We start from the raw sequence: 21,210 nt of genomic DNA on the forward strand, positions 1-21,210 counted from the left end.
AGATTGAATTTGCTTATTATTACAATCTATGTCTATCCATAGAATGTGAAGCCCCAATGATCTACTTTGATTGCAAAAATGCCACTGCTGAAGCAAAAGGATCTGAGTGTCAAAAAAGATGTTCAACCTTTGACACAGACTGTGTAAGTTACCTATAAATTCATTATGTTGAAAGGGTTTCCAAGAACTAAAATATCGGTGGATTATCCTTAGGATTTGCCACCATTATTGGATAAGTCTGGACCATTCAGCCATGGTCCTTTCTTTTTCACCAAATCATTGTCGCTCAGCCCCATAAACTCAACAGGAATAATCTGTAATAGACAGATTTTGTTTCTTTGTCCTACAGTATAGTACTGGTTGTGTATCTGGCTGTGTATGCCCTGAAGGATTGGTACTTGATGATGAAAGAAACATATGCATTCCTGAAGAACATTGTCCTTGTAAACTCAATGATGATTACTATGCTTCAGGAGAAACCGTTCAGGTCAAATGCAACACTTGGTAAGACATTGAAGACCAAGGTGGTTTTGCTTACTAGTGTTTTAGAGGGTTAGATTTTTAGAATGATCTGATTTTGACTTTGTTGTGCAGTACCTGTAAGCATAGGAAGTGGGACTGTACCACAAATACATGTATGGGAACCTGTGCAGTGTATGGAGATGGACATTACCACTCGTTTGATCAAAAAATATATCGCTTCAATGGAAATTGCATGTACACCTTGGCTCAGGTAAGTGTTTATGTGTTCTTTTATGGTTGGGCAATAATAATTGGAATGATAATCTCACTTTTAGCATATTTCTAGGATTATTGCTCTAACGATGCCACGGCTGGTACCTTCCGAATCTTGACAGAAAATGTTCCTTGTGGTTCACAAGGCACCACTTGTTCCAAATCAATCAGACTCTTCCTAGGCGTAAGTGTTTATGATCCCAAAAATAACCATCTCACAAATGTTCTGATTTATTACAACTACCTACTTTAATGCCTTAATGTTTTACTTTTCCCTTAATTTCCAGAACTATGAACTGAGACTAGGCGATCAGAAGTTTGATGTTGTTAAGAGGAACTCTGGAAAATACGTACCTTTCAAAGTCCGCCAGATGGGCATATATTTAACTATTGAGGCAGCAAACGGTTTAGCGCTGGTTTGGGATAAGAAAACCAGCATCATGATTAAGCTAGATTCTAGTTTCGAGGTAAATATGTATTATTATTATTGTATTATATATTTCCAAAAATAATGAGATTTTTTTTTTTAAATTACAACTGTAGTTTTACTTTTATATAGAAAAAAACCTCCAAAAAAACTAAAGTAACTGTCACAGTCTAGTACCATAAAGTCAAGTTTTATTTTTACAAAAATGTTTCTTTTCTAGGGAAAAACCTGTGGTCTATGTGGTAACTATGATGGGAATGCTGCCAATGACTATATCACCAGAAGTCAGTCTGTGGTTGGAGATATGGTTGAGTTTGGTAACAGCTGGAAGGTTTTGGAGAGGTGCCCTAATGCTGTGGAGGTCAAAGATACCTGTGCCTCTAACCCATATAGAAAAGCATGGTCCCAGAAACAATGTAGTATCATCACTAGTAGTGTGTTTGCTTCCTGTCATAGTGTGGTGAGAACAAATTTATTTCATATTAGTAGAAATGTGATTAATCTTATTTTTTTGCTGTTTATAATCTCATTTTATATTGTTCTTATAGTGTTGAATACAACCAAAAGCTCAAATAAACCGAACTGAACATATCAATACCCCAACTCTCCCCGTGATAAATTGTGATGCAATTTGACATAATCATTTTCTTTAATCAGGTGGACCCAGTCAAATACTATGAAGCTTGTGTCAACGATGCTTGTGCCTGTGATGCTGGTGGAGACTGTGATTGTTTCTGTACTGCTGTAGCTGCTTATGCCCAGGCTTGTAGTGAGGCCGGACAATGTATCAAATGGAGAACTCCAAATATTTGCCGTAAGTCATCCAGATCCATAGGATAGGTCATCGACATTCGATCTCTTGAGGTCCAACAATCTGAACACCACTGAATCGATTCTACCCGCCTCATGTGCCATAGTCAAGATAGAACGGAGCTGGAAGAACAGCTCAGTTCTTTGTTTAGGGGCTAAGGCTGGTAAGCTGTTACTCCACTTCCATTCTGTGATCTATGAATGGATTAGCAAATTAATTTTTAATTGTAAAAAACTTATTTGAGCATGTGTCAGTAGTAGGCAATTGACCTTTCCTAAAACTAGATATTATACATCACTGTAAATGTCTTCTACAGATTGAACTCCTAGCTAGACACTTCCCCATTACTTGACTAGCTTCACGTATAGTTTTAAGAAAATACTAATATAGTTAAATGTGAGCTGTTCTGTGATCTGCTACCTTCAGCCTGAAAGGAACAGACTTGGGATTTCACTATAAATACTTGGATGCTCTCAGAGAGGCAGAGCAGCAAGACATCACGTTAAACTTGCGTCTCTCTCCCCAAACACCTCCCTCTGGAGGAAAAAAAAAACATTGAACCTAATGAAGAAACCTTATCCTTTTATGTTTCCCTCTACAGCTATATTTTGTGATTACTACAACCAACAAGGCCATTGTGAATGGCATTACAAAGCGTGTGGTGCTCCATGTTTGAAGACTTGTATGAATCCAACTGGTGTTTGCTATAACAAACTTACTGGCCTCGAAGGTAAGTGATTTTACTAATTTTGTAGAATAAAGTAGATTTTGTTCGAAGTAAATAGTGTTGACACATATTTTAGGGGCATTGTACATTGATGCAACAGAAAATTGTAATGAGTAAATCTTTTATGTGGGCCGATGAAAAGGTTGTGCTGAAGCCCAAAACAACTCCTGTCTATGTGCCTAGTAGCTCAGGACTATTCTCTCACTTGGATGACACACTTGGTCAAGCCATTATTACATAGTTGCAAATTTGGCATGGCGCCCTCTAATAAAAAAGTGTCCTTTGTTAAAATCTGTAATTGTGGAAAGCATCTCTCAGAAATCAGCATGATTTACATGTAATCCATCATGAGGATCTGAAGGTTTTATTTTATTCAAATAAGACAAATTTTTGCAGGCAGAGTAGTATATATACTACATGTTATTTCTTCATTATGTATTCCTTTTAGGTTGCTACCCTACTTGTCCAGAAGACAGGCCATTCTTTGATGAGGAGTCCATGCGTTGTGTTGCAACATGTAACTGTTATGATGAATATGGAGAGGAATACAAACCCGGAGAAAAGATGCCGGGTGCAACCAGATGCTCTGAATGGTAAGACTGCTAATGTATAAATATCTATATAAGGGCTCTTAAGTAAATATATATTAGGTTCTAGGGTCTGATGTTTGCTAAAAGGGATGTTTTGAGACTAATGCCGCACCCACCCGAATGTATGGGAGACGCATATACTGCCGCAAGCTTTCCGCCGTACATATGTCCCCCAATGGTCGCACGGAGCGGCAATAGTCGCCTAAGGAAACTGCTTCAATGCAATTAAATAATAAAAGAAGAAATTCTGTGCATTCTTTCCTACCCCAGCTTTCTGGGTACTGGAATCCAATCGTCTAGCTTCAGATAAATCCAAGGAACAGAAACAAGAAGGTTGTTGTGGCACCTCCGAATCATAATTCTTTATTCTTCATCCACTAAAAGCACATAAAGGTATGCAAGAGGTGCCGATCCAATACCTATGCATTCAGGTCTATTCCCAAGCCTTAATCATGGTATAAATAAAATCAAACTGTGCATTAACATATAACAAAGCAATACACCTGGCTAAATGCATACATCATTTCTGGTTACGTGCAGGGAAAATGTGAGTTGAAACATTAAAAAATGCTAGAACCTTAGGGAATACTTTGTCACCTAGAGGAGGTGATTGGAGAAAGCTCCTCCTCGGAACGTCCCCTTCAGTGGCGAAATTTGTGACCCATGAAGACTAGTGCAGCTGCACCACAAAAGGGTTGCATGCGACACAAATGTGGTGCAGACATTTTTTTAATACCTGTGCAAGCAGTTTTCACTAGAACGAGGGTGCAAAGTCCGACAGGAAACTAGTGCACGGCCTTTAGTAAATTTACCCAAAAATCTTTCCATATCTCAATTAAATCAAGTTATATATCTGCATTTTTTTGTTTTAACTTTCCCCGAAAATGATGTTTCCATTTTAGCTACGTGTATCAGTCTGTTATATATTAACACACATTTTGATTTTATTATACCATGAGTGCATCTCGGGAATAGGGCTGAACTGCGTGGGACTTGCATGAACACATCTTGTATACTTTGTATGTTCTTTTAATATTTGAAGAATGAAGAGTTGTTATTATTATAGTCGGATATGCCTCAACAACCATCTGGTTTTCGTTCCTTAAAAAAATAAAACAGTTTTTTTTTTAAATACAGTAGCTGCCTACCCTATGAGTTCCAGAGCTAAATTATATGTCGTTGATATATGTCTTTTTCTTGTTGTTTAAGAGTTTTTGTTAGGTATCACGAATCGTAAGGATTTTTACTTGCATATTCAATTGCATGAAAAAGAAAACTGTATAAAAATGCTAGCCACACATTGTTGTGTTATGCTGTTTCTGTTGTCGTTGTTCAGTTAAGTTGTTGTTGCTCCTTTTTTTGGCGTAAAGAACTCAAACTATTGTCCTGGTCTTTAAACTACAGAAAGAAATGCACTGTTACAATTATAATTATTTGTATACATCAGACATTTAGTAATATATTGAATTTTTTTTATAGCACATGCACAAAAAATGGCAAAGAATGTACCCCAGCAAAAGGTATGACTTTTGTATGTTACGCAAACTCTGTAAACAACATAAGTATATTACAATAATTTCATTATATTTCAAGTAATCTATGATAAAAATGTGATAATTTGTTTTATCTTTCTGCTCAAGAATGCTGCCATTATGAAGACAAAGAATTTCTCCCCGGTGACATTGTTTATTCCACAGCGGATGAGATTGGTGGCTGTATAAATGCCATTTGTTCAGATAATTCAACAATAGAAAGATCCATTGGCGTTTGCCCTACCAAAGCTCCAACTACAACATTTGATTTCACCTCACATCCATCAACTTCTTCTGAAGAAACTGGAACTTCTGCTCCATCAACGGCTCAGGAAGGTTCCTCTACACCATCTGAATCATCTCCTGGTACTTCAACTACTGAAAAAAGCACAGAAAAACCAACTTCCAAGGCTGAAATGCCAACTTCTTCCACTGGTGCTTCATATACCTCAAGAGAAGTCCCAACAGGTATTTTGTCTTTAACCCCTTAAGGACACGCCCTAAAATGGCCTTCAAGACAACCAGGACACAGACCTTTTTATCTTGTTTTTCTGCTCAAATTCCAAATGATATAACTTTTTTTTCTGACATGGGCATATAAGGGCTTGTTTTTTGCAGGAAGATTTGGATTTTCCAATGGGTTCATTTTTATGGTAAAAATAGCACGATGATTTAAGCTTATTCACTCTTTCTGGCAACCGTACAGAATAAAACAGCTGTTTTGCCGCTTGTTTTTAATTTAAACATTTACTCAGTTCACTGTGCACTATAATAAACATGATATAACTGTTCTATAGGTTAGTACGATTAAGAAGATATAAAACATGGTTTCTTATATTTCACTACTTTAGCAAATAAAAACTCCTTCTTATGGAAATCGCATTTGCCTAAGTGTCGCCATATTCTGAGAGCTATAACTTTTTTACTTCTCAATCAAAAGAGGATTATTAGGACTTGTTTATTGAGGTAAAAGGTAACGGTTAGATTGGTACTATAGTAGGGTACATCTGACTTTTTCATCACTTTCTATTACATGTTTTTGGGAGGTAGGAAGCACTGAAATTTTTAGTTAGTTTTTTATTATTATTTTTTAAACCCCTGACAATACCGGTATAATAATGTAATAGATGCTTGGCCAAGGTCGCTACGGATGTGAAAATACTGTCCCACTAGGAGACTTACACTCAGGATACCTTGATCCCTTAAAAAATACATTGCAGTACATCTGTACTGCAATGTATTGTGCCTGTCAGTGTTTACTGACATTTTGTACATGACAGACATAGAGGTATATGTCAGACCTCCGGCTGCCATGGCGACTCCCCACGATCACGCTCCGATCCCTTTGTCCCTCTGTCTTTCTCCTTAGCTGCTGTGTTCATACTTGATCGCGGCAGCTAAGGAGTTAAACTGCCTGGCAAGGAGCGATCTTCATTCTGGATGCAGCAGGGACCAGGCTGTATGGAACAGCCGGTCTCCTGCTGTGGATCGCGCTGGCACACTGACAGTAATAGAGATGCCATAGACGATATAGATCTTCCTGATGCGGCAATAGCCCGCTAGAACGATCTATATCGTCCAAATTCCTCAAGCAGTTAAAAAGAATCACATACTTTTCTGACTTGTTAAATAATATTTCACATAAAGGAATGCAAACATTTACAGTTACTTTTATAGGTAAACCTTTTATAACCTGTATAACCAGATATTAATATGCCATAAGTACATTTTATATAATAATATTCTGGCATATTTACTGCACATTCTGCATTGTTTCCATGTGTACTTTTCCTCCTATTGTATCTGTTAATTCCACTGTTAGTTTTTCATTTAGTTCGCATATATATATTTTTTATTCTATTTGCAATTATCCTTATGAATTGCACTGTAATGCTTATGTACTTTTTGTATGTTTCAGCTTCACCCACCACTTGTGTTGAGGCATATGACTGTACTTGGTCAAAATGGTATGATAACAGTAAACCTGAAGACAGTGAAGGAGATTTTGAACTTATTGAGGATATTCAGAGCCAAGACCCTGGCATGTGTAAAAATCCAAGAAATGTGCAGTGCAGAGCAAAAGAACTTCCTGACCAGTCACTAAATGAATTGGGGCAAGATGTTACATGCAATCGAAAATCTGGCTTAATTTGTCTGAATAGCAAAAATCCACCCCTGTGCCACAATTTTGAAATGAGAGTGGAATGTTGTAAATTAAGGGACTGCACAACAACCCCATCATCGACAAGTCATGAAGATAACTCGACTCCATCACTTCAAACACCAGCACCCACAACCAAAGAACAACCATCAACTTTGGCACAGGAAACTTCTCAACCATCTTCCAGCACAAATAAAGACACATCAACACCCGGGGAAGTTCCTACTACTCAATCAACTGTAAAAAGTGGTGAACCTACACCTCAAAAACCAGAAACTTCATCAACAAGGCCAGAAACAGAAAAAACAACATCGCCAGAAGAGACCCCAAAGGCTACAACACCCTCTCCAACAACTACCTGTGTGTATAAGATGGAATGTCGTTGGACAAAGTGGTATGACAGTAATAAACCTAACAACAGAAGTGATGGAGGAGACACTGAAAAAGTTCAAGACGTAGTATCAAAAGGACAGACGGTTTGCACAGACAAGGAAGTTGAAAATAAAATGGAGTGTCAAGCTGTAGATGACAACGGTTTTGCCATTGCTGATAACAGACAAAAATACAGCTGTGACCTAAAAGATGGGCTAGTATGTAAACACAGAGATCAACAAAATAAAGAGAAGTGCAGTAACTATGAAATGAGAATTGAATGTTGTCAGAAGGTTTGTGAAGAAGCACAAACACCTGGAGTTACCACAGCTGAAACTACAGAACAAAAATCTACTAATGGTGAAACAACAACCCAGGGAACAACTGGTCCAGAATCACAACCTACACAGCATGTTTCCACACAACATCCATCACCAACTGAAAAGCCTTCTACTCCTGAAGTTACACCTTCACAAACAACACTCTGTGTATATAAGATGGAATGTCGCTGGACAGAATGGTTTGATAATAATAAGCCAAGCCCAAAAAGTGATCAAGGAGATTTTGAAAGCATTACAAATATAACATCTTCAGGCACGGAAGTTTGTAAAAGCGGAGAAGTTGCAGACAAAATGCAATGTGAAGCAGTTGACAGCAAAGGTGAACCTATTACTGATAACAATCAAAAATTCACATGCAATTTAACAGAAGGACTCATCTGCAGAAACAGAGACCAAAAAAACAAAGAAAAATGTAGCAATTACAGGATGAGAGTTTTGTGCTGTGCAGAAGTTTGTGAACCTGTTCCTACACCTGCCATAAGAACAACTGAAACATCTGAGCCTACAACTCATGGAATATCCACCACAACACTACATGGATCTTCAAGCATACCATCAACAAAAACGTCTGGTACTGAAACTTCTCCCTCAGAAGGAACATCTTCTTCTTCAACACCTTCAGAACTCACAACCTCTGCTTCTTCTACAAAGGCAGCTTGCGAAGAGAAAATGGAGTGCCGCTGGACACAGTGGTATGATATCAATACCCCTTCAAAGCAAAGCAATGGTGGAGACAGTGAATCTCCATCTGAAATAAAATCAAAAGGACTTGAGATATGTAAGAAACATGAGGTCGAAAAAAAGATTGAATGTGAAGCCATTGATCATGACGGAGCAAAAATTGCTGATAATCAACAAATTGTAACCTGTGCCCTGGGAAGTGGATTGACTTGCCTTAACGCAGATCAGAATGACACAACATGTCATAACTATAGAATGAGAGAACTGTGTTGTTCAACTGTTTGTGAACCTGTTGTAACAACCACCAAATCTAGTCCAGCAGCAACTCAATCATCTAGACCCACCACAAGTTCAGTTACTGAACCAAATTTGTCTTCTTCCAAGGACTGTGAAGATGATAGAGCATCAGAATGTAGATGGACAGAGTGGTTTAATGAGGATACACCATCTACAGATATTAATGGAGGAGAAATTGAAAGTCCCGAGAAATTGAGGGCAGCGGGAATCAAAGTTTGTAAGCAGGGAGAAGTTGAAAATCAAATTGAATGCAAATCTGAACAGGATTCTGAAAGTGAAGCAAACTTGGCCCAAAATACTACCTGCAATTTAAAAGATGGATTGATATGTATGAATTCAGATCAGTATGGGAAAAACTGCAAGGACCATAGTATAAGGATTGAATGCTGTTCTGAAAAATTTGTAAACTCTTGTGGTGAATCAACAACACCCTCGTATACTAAAGTTACAGGCGTGCCAACAACTATTTCTGCAACACAGCCTTCTACATCAGAATCTAGAACAAAACATCCTGACACATCTTATCAAACTAGTCCAGGCCGTGTAACTGAAGAACCTACTTCTCCAACTTCTTGTATAAAAAAGATGGAATGTTACTGGACTCCCTGGTATGACAACAATCCTCCTAATCCTAAGGGGGATGGAGGAGATACTGAAAGTGCTCAAGAAATAACAGCTAAAGGACAAACAATTTGCAATAAAAATGAAACTCAGAACAAAATTGAATGTGAAGCTCTGGATAAGGCAGGTGTAAGAATAATGGACAATCAACAAAAATTTACTTGTGACCTGAAAAACGGATTGAGTTGCTTAAATAAAAACCAGACGAAGAAAGAAAAATGTTACAATTATAGAATACGCTTTGAATGTTGTTCAGAGTACTGCGAAAAAGTGGCAACACCCACAACTGTACTTTATACAACACCTGGAATAACTGTGTCAGAAAGTATGTCAGTGGAATCCACACCTCCAGATAGCTTTGAATCAACACCACCTAGTAAAACAAAATCTCCAACAAGTAGCACAGGTGTCAGTTCTGCACCCACAACATCTTACATCACCACAACTGAAGGTGCTTCTGAACCCCCTGCTACAACTACCAGCTGTGAGAAGCTAAGACAGAATGAATGTAGATGGACAGAATGGCACAATACTGATAAACCATCATCAGATCCCAGTGGTAAAGACATTGAGAATTCAGAAAAGCTAAAATCAAAGAACATTTCAGTTTGCACAGATGAAGAAGTTGAAAATAAAATTGAATGTGGATCTGTTCAATATCCTCATTTAAAGTTTGAAGAAATTGGACAAAAAGCATCATGTGATTTGACATTTGGACTTGTTTGTGAAAACATTAAACAAGTGGGAGATAGCAAGCAGTGTCTTGACTATGGAATCCGATATGAGTGTTGTTCTAAAAAGTTTATAAAAGACTGTGGAAACACAACCCCCACCCCTACTTCACCATCAACTGCAGAAGTATCAAGAGGTCCATTAACAACCTCCACAACCGTACCTGAAGGAACAACTCCTAGTAAAACAGGACCTGAAGAAACAACTCCTGGTAAAACAGGACCTGCAGGAACAACACCTAGCGAAACTGGACCTGAAGGAACAACTCCTGGTCAAACAGGACCTGAAGGAACCACTCCTGGTAAAACAAGCCCTGAAGGAACAACTCCTGCTAAAACAGGACCTGAAGCAACAACACCTGGTCAAACTGGACCTGAAGGAACAACACCTAGTCAAACTGGACCTGAAGGAACAACTCCTGGTCAAACTGGACCTGAAGGAACAACACCTGGTCAAACTGGACCTGAAGGAACAACTCCTGGTAAAACAGTACCTGAAGGAACAACTCCTGGTAAAACTGGACCTGAAGGAACAACTCCTGGTCAAACTGGACCTGAAGGAACAACTCCTGGTAAAACAGTACCTGAAGGAACAACACCTGGTCAAACTGGACCTGAAGGAACAACTCCTGGTAAAACAGGACCTGAAGGAACAACTCCTGGTAAAACTGGACCTGAAGGAACAACTCCTGGTCAAACTGGACCTGAAGGAACAACACCTGGTCAAACTGGACCTGAAGGAACAACTCCTGGTAAAACAGTACCTGAAGCAACAACACCTGGTCAAACTCGACCTGAAGGAACAACTCCTGGTAAAACAGGACCTGAAGGAACAACACCTGGTAAAACAGTACCTGAAGGAACAACACCTGGTCAAACTGGACCTGAAGGAACAACTCCTGGTAAAACAGGACCTGAAGGAACAACTCCTGGTAAAACTGGACCTGAAGGAACAACACCTAGTCAAACAGGGCCTGAAGGAACAACTCCTGGTCAAACTGGACCTGAAGGAACAACTCCTGGTCAAACTGGACCTGAAGGAACAACTCCTGGTAAAACAGTACCTGAAGGAACAACTCCTGGTAAAACTGGACCTGAAGGAACAACACCTGGTCAAACTGGACCTGAAGGAACAACTCCTGGTAAAACAGGACCTGAAGGAACAACTCCTGGTAAAACTGGACCTGAAGGAACAACTCCTGGTAAAACAGCACCTGAAGGAACAACACCTGGTCAAACTGGACCTGAAGGAACAACTCCTGGTAAAACAGGACCTGAAGGAACAACTCCTGGTAAAACTGGACCTGAAGGAACAACTCCTGGTAAAACTGGACCTGAAGGAACAACTCCTGGTAAAACAGGACCTGAAGGAACAACTCCTGGAAAAACCGGACCTGAAGGAACAACTCCTGGTAAAACTGGACCTGAAGGAACAACTCCTGGTAAAACAGGACCTGAAGGTACAACTCCTGGTAAAACTGGACCTGAAGGAACAACTCCTGGTAAAACTGCACCAGAAGGAACAACACCTAGTGAAACTGGACCTGAAGGAACAACTCCAGGTAAAACAGGACCTGAAGGAACAACTCCTGGAAAAACAGGACCTGAAGGAACGACTCCTGGTCAAACTGGACCAGAAGGAACAACTCATGGTAAAACTGGACCAGAAGGAACAACACCTAGTGAAACTGGACCTGAAGGAACAACTCCTGGAAAAACCGGACCTGAAGGAACAACTCCTGGTAAAACTGGACCTGAAGGAACAACACCTAGTCAAACAGGGCCTGAAGGAACAACTCCTGGTAAAACTGGACCTGAAGAAACAACTCCTGGTAAAACAGGACCTGAAGGTACAACTCCTGGTAAAACTGGACCTGAAGGAACAACTCCTGGTAAAACTGCACCAGAAGGAACAACACCCAGTGAAACTGGACCTGAAGGAACAACTCCAGGTAAAACAGGACCTGAAGGAACAACTCCTGGAAAAACAGGACCTGAAGGAACGACTCCTGGTCAAACTGGACCAGAAGGAACAACTCATGGTAAAACTGGACCAGAAGGAACAACACCTAGTGAAACTGGACCTGAAGGAACAACTCCTGGAAAAACCGGACCTGAAGGAACAACTCCTGGTAAAACTGGACCTGAAGGAACAACACCTAGTCAAACAGGGCCTGAAGGAACAACTCCTGGTAAAACTGGACCTGAAGAAACAACTCCTGGTAAAACAGGACCTGAAGGTACAACTCCTGGTAAAACTGGACCTGAAGGAACAACTCCTGGTAAAACTGCACCAGAAGGAACAACACCTAGTGAAACTGGACCTGAAGGAACAACTCCAGGTAAAACAGGACCTGAAGGAACAACTCCTGGAAAAACAGGACCTGAAGGAACGACTCCTGGTCAAACTGGACCAGAAGGAACAACTCCTGGTAAAACTGGACCAGAAGGAACAACACCTAGTGAAACTGGACCTGAAGGAACAACTCCTGGAAAAACAGGACCTGAAAGAACAACACCTGGACAAACTGGACCCGAAGGAACAAGTCCTGGTCAAACTGGACCTGAAGGAACAACTCCTGGTCAAACTGGACCTGAAGGAACAACACCTAGTCAAACTGGACCTGAAGGAACAACTCCTGGTAAAACAGGACCTGAAGGAACAACTCCTGGTAAAACAGGACCTGAAGGAACAACTCCAGTTAAAACAGGACCTGAAGGAACAACACCTAGTGAAACTGGACCTGAAGGAACAACACCTGGTCAAACTGGACCTGAAGGAACAACTTCTGGTCAAACTGGACCTGAAGGAACAACCCCTGGTAAAACAGGACCTGAAGGAACGACTCCTGGTCAAACTGGACCTGAAGGAACAACTCCTGGTAAAACAGGACCTGAAGGAACAACTCCTGGTAAAACAGGACCTGAAGGAACGACTCCTGGTCAAACTGGACCTGAAGGAACAACTCCTGGTAAAACAGGACCTGAAGGAACAACTCTTGGTAAAACAGGACCTGAAGGTACAACTCCTGGTCAAACTGGACCTGAAGGAACAACTCCTGGTAAAACTGGACCTGAAGGATCAACACCTGGCCAAACAAGACCTGAAGGACCGACATCCGGTGAACCCACTTCTCCTACTTTGCCATCAAACTGTAATTCACTGAGGGACAAAGATTGTCACTGGACAGAATGGTTTAATGAACAAAAACCATCCTCTGGCATTAATGGTGGAGATAAAGAAACTTCTCAATATTTGACATCTCTAGGAAAAGAAGTCTGTGGAAAAGAAGAAATTGTGAACGCTATTGAGTGCAAGGCTGAAAATAATTCTCAAAATGTTAAACAGGTAGTAATGTGCAATGTGAACGATGGTTTGATTTGTGAAAATAGTGATCAACTGGATGAAGAAAAACAGTGTTTGGACCATGCTATGCGAATTGAATGCTGTTCTAAAAAGTTTGTTGAGAAGTGCAGAAAACCAAGTACATCAACCACTGCTCCAGAGACATCCTCTAAGGAAACGACTGGTCCTGAAGGAACAACACCTAGTGAAACTGGACCTGAAGGAACAACTCCTGGTAAAACTGGACCTGAAGGAACAACACCTAGTGAAACTGGACCTGAAGAAACAACACCTGGTCAAACTGGACATGAAGGAACAACTCCTGGTAAAACAGGACCCGAAGGAACGACTTCTGGTCAAACTGGACCTGAAGGAACAACTCCTGGTAAAACAGGACCTGAAGGAACAACTCCTGGTAAAACAGGACCTGAAGGAACAACACCTGAAGGAACAACACCTAGTGAAACTGGACCTGAAGGAACAACTCCTGGTAAAACTGGTCCTGAAGGAACAACACCTAGTCAAACTGGACCTGAAGGAACAACTCCTGGTCAAACTGGACCTGAAGGAACAACTCCTGGTCAAACTGGACCTGAAGGAACAACTCCTGGTACCTCTACTTCAATTTCTAGCACAGCAAGCCCTGTAACTGTGACTTCAACCTCCGGAACAACAGCTCATCCAACAGGCCACTCACCTGTTACCACATCTTCTGCAACACCTAGTGGGAGCCCAGAAATTTTCACCACAGCTGTTACACCAGAAAAAACGACCCCACCAACATCTGAATCCTCTTATACACACCCTGGAACTCCAACCAGTTGTTTCTGCAAGGTTAATGAAGAACTGTTTTCTCCAGGTGAGTCCAGTATTTTATTGACTTTATTGACTTGATTTTAATTTGCAGCACAGATGTGGGTAGGTGGATGCATGGAACCATGATCTCTCAACAGTTTTGAACAATAAAGACTTCACTAATTAATGTGCCTACAGGGGCACATCACCAGCGGATTCTAGATTCTAGATGAAACAGATACGATGTATACCATCCTATAGAGAATTCTTTACAATTGTAGGTCTGATTCAAATAGAACACCTACAGTAGAATCTACATGTAGGCACAATGGGCCCATGGCTAGGGGCAACCATGGGAGAGAGGTGTTATTTGCAATGGTAAATATTTTAATGAGAAGTAGGCCCTTTACATTATTTTCAGCATAATAAGGACAATAGGGAAAGGACAAGGTGGACCATTAATGGGGGTTGTAGATGTGAGAAGTGCCCTCCACTGTCCTACTTCCTTTTGTAAGAGCATATAAATATTTAATATCCAGAAATTACTACAGGTGACCGATCCTTTGGCCATAGCACCAATTTCTTGCTATGTATTATAAAAACAGAAGTCCCAGATTGAACAGAAACTGAAGCTGTAGTTTCAGTTTCCTACTGATACATGGAGACGGAACCAACTGATCAGCTGATTGATAGAACATACACCATTTATTATTAACATATTTTATTATATCCTGCTTTGCAATAATTTAGATGATAATATTTATGTTTCAGGTGAAACTATTTACAACAAAAAAGACAAACAAGGTTGTTCCTTCCATGCCGTTTGTGGGGCTACATGTCAGATTGATTATTCAGTAGGGGAGTGTTCGAGCACTGTGCAACCTACAACATCTAAAGAACTGACCAGCATCAAAGATGTTAGCAGCAAAAAACCCTCAATGACTAGACCAAGCCGGAAACCAGGTACTCGCCCCAGTCCATCTGAAGAAGTAAGCGCATCAACAGAACACGGTAAGTAGAAAACCTGATAATCTGGCACAGTTTAGAGTAAGATTGTTGGGGTTAAAAGATGAATTGGAAAAATGGGAGGGAATTGTCCAATGAAACATAATGGGGCACATCTACTAAGGGCCGTACGTCAGTTTTCTGTCAAACTTTGCACGTTCTTTTTAGGGCAAACTGCTTGCACAGATATTTAAGTGTCCGCGCCACATTTGTATTGCACGCATCCATTTTGTGGAGCGGCTGCACTAGGCATCATGCGACACAAATTAGGGGACGTTCTGGTGCTTAGTCAGACCGTGCGCCAGATTTATCATGCAATGTCCGACAGAAATGTGTCTTACGCCCTATGTTAAAGGTGCACCACACCACACCACACCACTCTGGTTTTATAGACAAAATGGATTAGGGGGCTTAAATAAAACCGAAGGTAATTTGGAAGAAACAAATTTCCTTTTAAATGGTTCCAAATGACTCCCAAATGTTTGGGATGCTTTCTGATAAAATTCTGATTTAGATGAGCGTCTTCTCTTATCTCCCATATTCTATATGGGGCTTTAATATGAATAGCCTTCCACCACTAGATTAGGCAGTTTCTTTATTAAATTTCCAAATTACAGCACAAGAATCACATTCCATAAAATCAATGGCGGCTGCCATTTATTGGTCAAATATGCTGTCATAAAATGTTGGGACTAACAATGCAGCAATAGCAGTAGTAAGTTACAGTATATACTGTGTTGTGTGTGTTATGACCCCAAATGTTTGTCTTACAGAATGTGGACCATGTGAATGCTTGATGCCAAATTGTAGTACTGGATATCGTGTGGTGTCCAAGATGGCCCCTGGTGCCTGTTGTGCCACTATAACATGTGGTATGTGTTTTACTTCTTTCATTATCAATGCTTGATGATAGCTTCCATACAACAAAATATTCGGGTAGATTTATCGACCCTATTCATCATTTTGATGGTTTAAACTTGGAAACAATACATATGGTGTGTCTTTGGCCAACTCCCCCCCCCCTATGGGTTGTTTGCTTGACAGGATTTCTTTTTTACTTCTTTCCAGAACCTGATGCAGTCTGTGTAGAGGAAAATACTATATACATGGTATGTATATAAGAAACATATCACATCTTGTAATATATTGTCCTATAGATGATTTGGAGAAGAATTTTGGTATATTTGCGACTTTAAAGAAACTCTCCAGTCTCTCTAGGCCCGCCACAATGTATTATTCAATAAATTAGCTTTAAATGAAGTGTCCTTTCAACTTTTACCAAAGTTGTGTGGAGCCATATTACAATTGTGTTAAATATTCCACAAGATCAAACAGCCCAGTAACACATAAAGACAGAATATTCTATGGAACAATTTCTTACCCCGCTTTCTAATTTATATTTCTGTAAAGTCTGGATCTTCCATCCCACAAGCTAAGAATTCCTGCCAGAAATGTGAATGTTCAAAGGATGAAAAGGATGAATATGGTTTCTATGCAGTAAAATGTCAGGAACTGACCTGTGACAAGACCTGTGAGACAGTAAGTAAAACATTAATATTCAAAGTAGACAAGTAGATATTGTGTAGGACCACACCATACATTTTGTAGCAAATAACTTTCATTCCAAACTGCATGCAACAAGACAACTAAAGCAGCCCCGTGCCTTCTTGAAATGTTTCATAATTGTTCCACTTTTCTAAGATATATATATATATATACTCTTGTTTCTCCTTCCAAAACATGAAACCCGGTTGCCATATTTTTTGCTGTCATGTTTTTAGGGCTTTGCATATGAGAAAAAGGAAGGTGAATGCTGTGGAGAATGTGTACCCAAGCAATGTACCATGAAGAAAGTGAAGGTAGAGAGTGGAGAGAATGCAGAATCCGGCCAGATGGAAGAAAGTGGACAGAAACAAGAGCAAGGAGAGCAAGGAGAGAATGGAGAAAAGGAAGAGGGTGTAGAGGAAATTTTGATCCAGGTAATTACTGAAATCTGTTTACCTGCTGCAAGAATACAACTGTATCTAGAATGTCATTTCACCTTGTTTTATGCCCTTATAACCTTATAGTGATCTATGTACTCAATTTTGCAATTACATTACCAAAATCCTTTAGATTGGAGACACCTATCAACCTGAAGGAAGCACCTGCAGTTATTACGAATGTGATGAGGAAGATGGTAAACCTGTTTTGACCAAAGTGAAGATAGTTTGCCAAGAGTTGGACATCACCAAATGCGAGGAGGTAAAGTAACCCTTCAAGCCTTAAGGGATTCTTATCTCATTTTCAGCCATATATTGGAGCTTTGGTCTATGACATAGACCAAAGCACAGTACATACCTAAAGTCGCCAACTGTCTAGTATTCTACTAACCTGACTGCAAGGCCAGCATTATTTTTAAACACAACGACCAGATTAAGGGGCCGCCTAACCCACTAAGTTTTGTTATTTGCTATTTTTGAGTTTCAAGGGTTGCTACTCTATTGATAGTCCATCGGCTTTACCAAAGACTACTTTCTTTAAAAAAAAACTTTAAAGATGAACATTTGTTATCAATGTGATATATATTCTTTTTCTTTGTCTTTTAGGGCACAGTTAAATATGACGAAAATGGCTGCTGTAAGACATGCACACCTAAGACAGGCAAGTTAAAACAACTATGGTTAACATTACTACAGGCGGTCCCCTACTTAAGGACACTCGACTTACAGACGACCCCTAGTTACAGACGGACCCCTCTGCCCACTATGACCTCTGGGGAAGCTCTCTGGATGCTTTACTATAGTCCCAGACTGCAATAATCAGCTGTAAGGTGTCTGTAATGAAGATTTATTGATAATCCTTGGTCCCATTACAGCAAAAAAAATTTAAAATCCAATTGTCACTGGGGCAAAAATTTTTTTTGCTTGGATCTACAATAATAAAATATACAATTCTGACTTACATACAAATTCAACTTAAGAACACACCTATGGACCCTATCTTGTATGTAACCCGAGGACTGCCTGTATATATTACAACATGTAACCATATGAAATGATTATTTTTTGTATAAATCTTTTTATGGTGGTTTAACACATTAGGGACAGAATGTGAGGCACAATTCCAGGTATGTCATGACAGGCATGGTAGCGATTACAGCGATTACAAGGTTTTGCAACAGGTATTTTAGTAGTCTCACTTAAGGGGTGGAGGGCTTGGGATGGGGTAAGGGGTGGATAACAGGGATGAATAAGGGTTAGTAGGTTCATGATTCTAGCACAGTTATGGTTTTGTACCCAAAACATTAGTTAACAGTTAAGAACTTTTTCATAAAGGTTCAATAAACCTTGTGTCCAGTCAACTGGTCAGTCTCACCTTTAAGACGTGTCTCACCTTTAAGACGTTCCTAATCCTAGAGCTTTTTGTCTCTTCAGCCATTGTATTCAATGTTAGAGCCAGTTTCGGTTGTTTAGATAAAAACTACTACAAGATTAAAACCAGTAAATGTCTTGTGGGGTTGTTAAGAGTGGGTTCCTTTTTTGGTTAAGAAGGTTTCTCCATGTTCACCATGGGTCCCAAGTGCGTTTGAATTTGTAGTGGGTTCTGGTTTCCAAGCTTGCCCTCTCCTCTAGATGATCCACTCTGTCTATCCAGTCTGAAAGCATAGGGGGCTCTATTTGGATCCATTTAGGAGGGGTGATCAACTTGGCCGCTTGGATGAGATGGGTGGTTACGTGATATTTAGAAGGGGTCCATGAGCATATGAAATAATTTTTGAATACTTGATTTAAAGGTTGTTTGAGGTTCCATTTTGAGACAATATTGAAAAAAACAAAACAAAAGAAACTGAATAAGAGTTCATATACATTAAATCGAAATCTGCTACAATTTTACAGGAAGGAAACAGGATTTTTGCTAATATTAAATACCTTGTGTTTATAGAAGTTGAGCTGGTAGAGAAACCAGTGCTTGAAAACTGCAGCACTCGCAAGAATGTGACGGTGTTGAAAGAAGATGACTGTGAAGAAGAGGTGACACTTACATACTGTGGGGGACCTTGTATGGGAACATCAATGTAAGTGACATGGCCATAATTTTAGCACAAATGTACCATATTTAAATTTGATAATATCAAGTTAAGGTTCTTCAATTCTTATATTTAGAAGATTGATTTCCAGATTCACAAATAATGGTTATATTTAGGCTACGTACAATTTCATGCCATATGGAGCTGTACCTAGACACCTCTGGATCCCTACTGTGCTTTTTATCCTTCTGATCCAATACTGTGGCCTTTTGAACCTTGTTCTTCATGTTTTTATACAGCACCACACATACTGTAGCAGCACACAAAGTCACACAAGAGCCAAGTAGTCTTAGCTAGACCATAAGGGATCTTTTCCAAAATAGCCAGTACTATAGGTAAAGATGCATACATCAATTTGTTGATTTGTAGATTTGGTACGAATCTAGTGATTTGTAAAATCTGATTGATTCCATTAAGGGTCCATTTTTACACCAGTTTACATCTTAAAGGAAACCTACCACTTGAAGTGGCAGGTTTCAGATGGAAATACCGAGCACCAGCTCAGGGTGAGCTGGTGCCGGAGCTTATTTTTGTTAGTGTTTTAAACCGCTGTATTGCGGTTTAAAACACTTTTTAAACTTTATAGCCGGCGCAGGGAGGTACGCGCTCAGCGCTTACCATGCGCGCGGCTCTCCTTCACTTCCTATGTAGCCGTGCGCACGGTAAGCGCCGAGCGCGTACCTCCCTGCGCCGGCTATAAAGTTTAAAAAGTGTTTTAAACCGCAATACAGCGGTTTAAAATACTAACAAAAATAAGCTACGGCAACAGCTCACCCTGAGCTGGTGCTCGGTATTTCCATCTGAAACCTGCCACTACAAGTGGTAGGTTTCCTTTAAGGCTTCTATAATTATACTTTAAGTGAAAACTGCAAACTATTAAAAAAAAACAATTATAAAAAATTAGTTTGTTAGAGGAGTAGAGGGGATTACATACTGATTTTAAAACTCGGTTTGAAGCTAATAGATTTGGACCTACAGTGATTCTTATTAAGAATTTGTTACATCTTCAACTTTTCAAATATTGATCTCTAACTGTAAGCAATATATTATAGTTGAGGTCATAACTATGCGTCTTTAATAATGTTTTCTCTTTATGATTTTTAGCTATTCAGCAGAATCACAAGGCATGGATCACACATGTTCTTGCTGCACAGAACTGGAAGTAGTTGAAAGAGAGGTAGAATTGCTATGTGCCAATGGGCAGCGCAAGAAACACCACTACAAAGATGTGGTTAGATGCGGCTGCTCAGTAGCTACCTGTGAACCACTGAAATCCGCTGAGATTCAAGAACCACAGCAAGAGCCGCAGCAATACCAAAGTAGAAGATAAACACAAAACCAGAGAGCAAGGCAGCAATATAATGCTTTTTGAATAGTCAACGAGACTATAATTCCCTTATGATTTCCCTTCTAATGTCTACATGCTGCTAGTCCATAGTCTGATGCTGGATAGAAGGAAGCATGTGAAGGTTTTACATCTGGATAGGAAATGTCAATTCAAGAATTTCTAGCAAAAAGTTTTATGTTGTTACTTGCTTTCTCATGCTAATCATTCCTTGTATATGTATCACCTATGTAATAAACTATGAAAATCAAAGTGCAATCATTTGGCTTGTGTACATTTTTATTTTATAATTGCTTCTAAATATTTCTTCGATTGGCATACAACCTGGGCAGTGTCAAGGCAGATAAAGAGGTCCACAGCTACCCACAACCACTGTCCCAACTACTATCCTGCACTGGGCTAGCCCACTGGGAACACCTAGATGACAGTCCCTAGAGAGAGTTGGTGGCAAAGTACAGAATTGTGTGGCAAAGAGTATTCCAAAAATTACAGCAAGGATCAAGAGACTAGTATAACCAACAAGTGGGTGGGGTGGACGAGATACATAAGGAGTTTCTGGATGCTGCTCCAGTAGCTGATCCATCACTCAAACCATATCTGACACACACACTAAGCTCCAAACTG

General features: G+C 39.8%; 1 protein-coding gene across 15 annotated transcripts in view; it reads left to right on the forward strand.

Moving 5' to 3' along the window:
* LOC140070976 (uncharacterized) overlaps positions 1-20,844 on the forward strand; it is a 36,802-nt gene extending 15,958 nt beyond the window's left edge. Inside the window, exons 22-44 of one of the 15 annotated variants that reach the window (XM_072118144.1) lie at positions 43-143; positions 350-504; positions 595-733; positions 809-919; positions 1,023-1,202; positions 1,383-1,622; positions 1,820-1,976; positions 2,575-2,703; positions 3,149-3,293; positions 4,770-4,810; positions 4,931-5,290; positions 6,741-10,700; positions 10,821-10,850; positions 10,911-14,231; positions 14,939-15,178; positions 15,946-16,044; positions 16,241-16,281; positions 16,583-16,711; positions 16,954-17,151; positions 17,288-17,416; positions 17,761-17,815; positions 19,097-19,229; positions 20,346-20,844. In XM_072118144.1, coding sequence (XP_071974245.1) covers positions 43-143; positions 350-504; positions 595-733; positions 809-919; positions 1,023-1,202; positions 1,383-1,622; positions 1,820-1,976; positions 2,575-2,703; positions 3,149-3,293; positions 4,770-4,810; positions 4,931-5,290; positions 6,741-10,700; positions 10,821-10,850; positions 10,911-14,231; positions 14,939-15,178; positions 15,946-16,044; positions 16,241-16,281; positions 16,583-16,711; positions 16,954-17,151; positions 17,288-17,416; positions 17,761-17,815; positions 19,097-19,229; positions 20,346-20,571 — 10,319 coding nt within the window. In that variant the 3' untranslated portion in view covers positions 20,572-20,844. Of the gene's footprint in view, positions 1-42; positions 144-349; positions 505-594; positions 734-808; positions 920-1,022; positions 1,203-1,382; positions 1,623-1,819; positions 1,977-2,574; positions 2,704-3,148; positions 3,294-4,769; positions 4,811-4,930; positions 5,291-6,740; positions 14,232-14,938; positions 15,179-15,945; positions 16,045-16,240; positions 16,282-16,582; positions 16,712-16,953; positions 17,152-17,287; positions 17,417-17,760; positions 17,816-19,096; positions 19,230-20,345 lie in introns of all 15 variants that reach the window. The other 14 variants (XM_072118138.1, XM_072118140.1, XM_072118136.1 and 11 more) reach the window with 14 other exon arrangements.
* The last annotated feature ends 366 nt before the right edge of the window (positions 20,845-21,210 follow it).

This window comes from Engystomops pustulosus, chromosome 7 (assembly GCF_040894005.1).
Source record: "Engystomops pustulosus chromosome 7, aEngPut4.maternal, whole genome shotgun sequence".
NCBI lineage: Eukaryota > Metazoa > Chordata > Amphibia > Anura > Leptodactylidae > Engystomops > Engystomops pustulosus.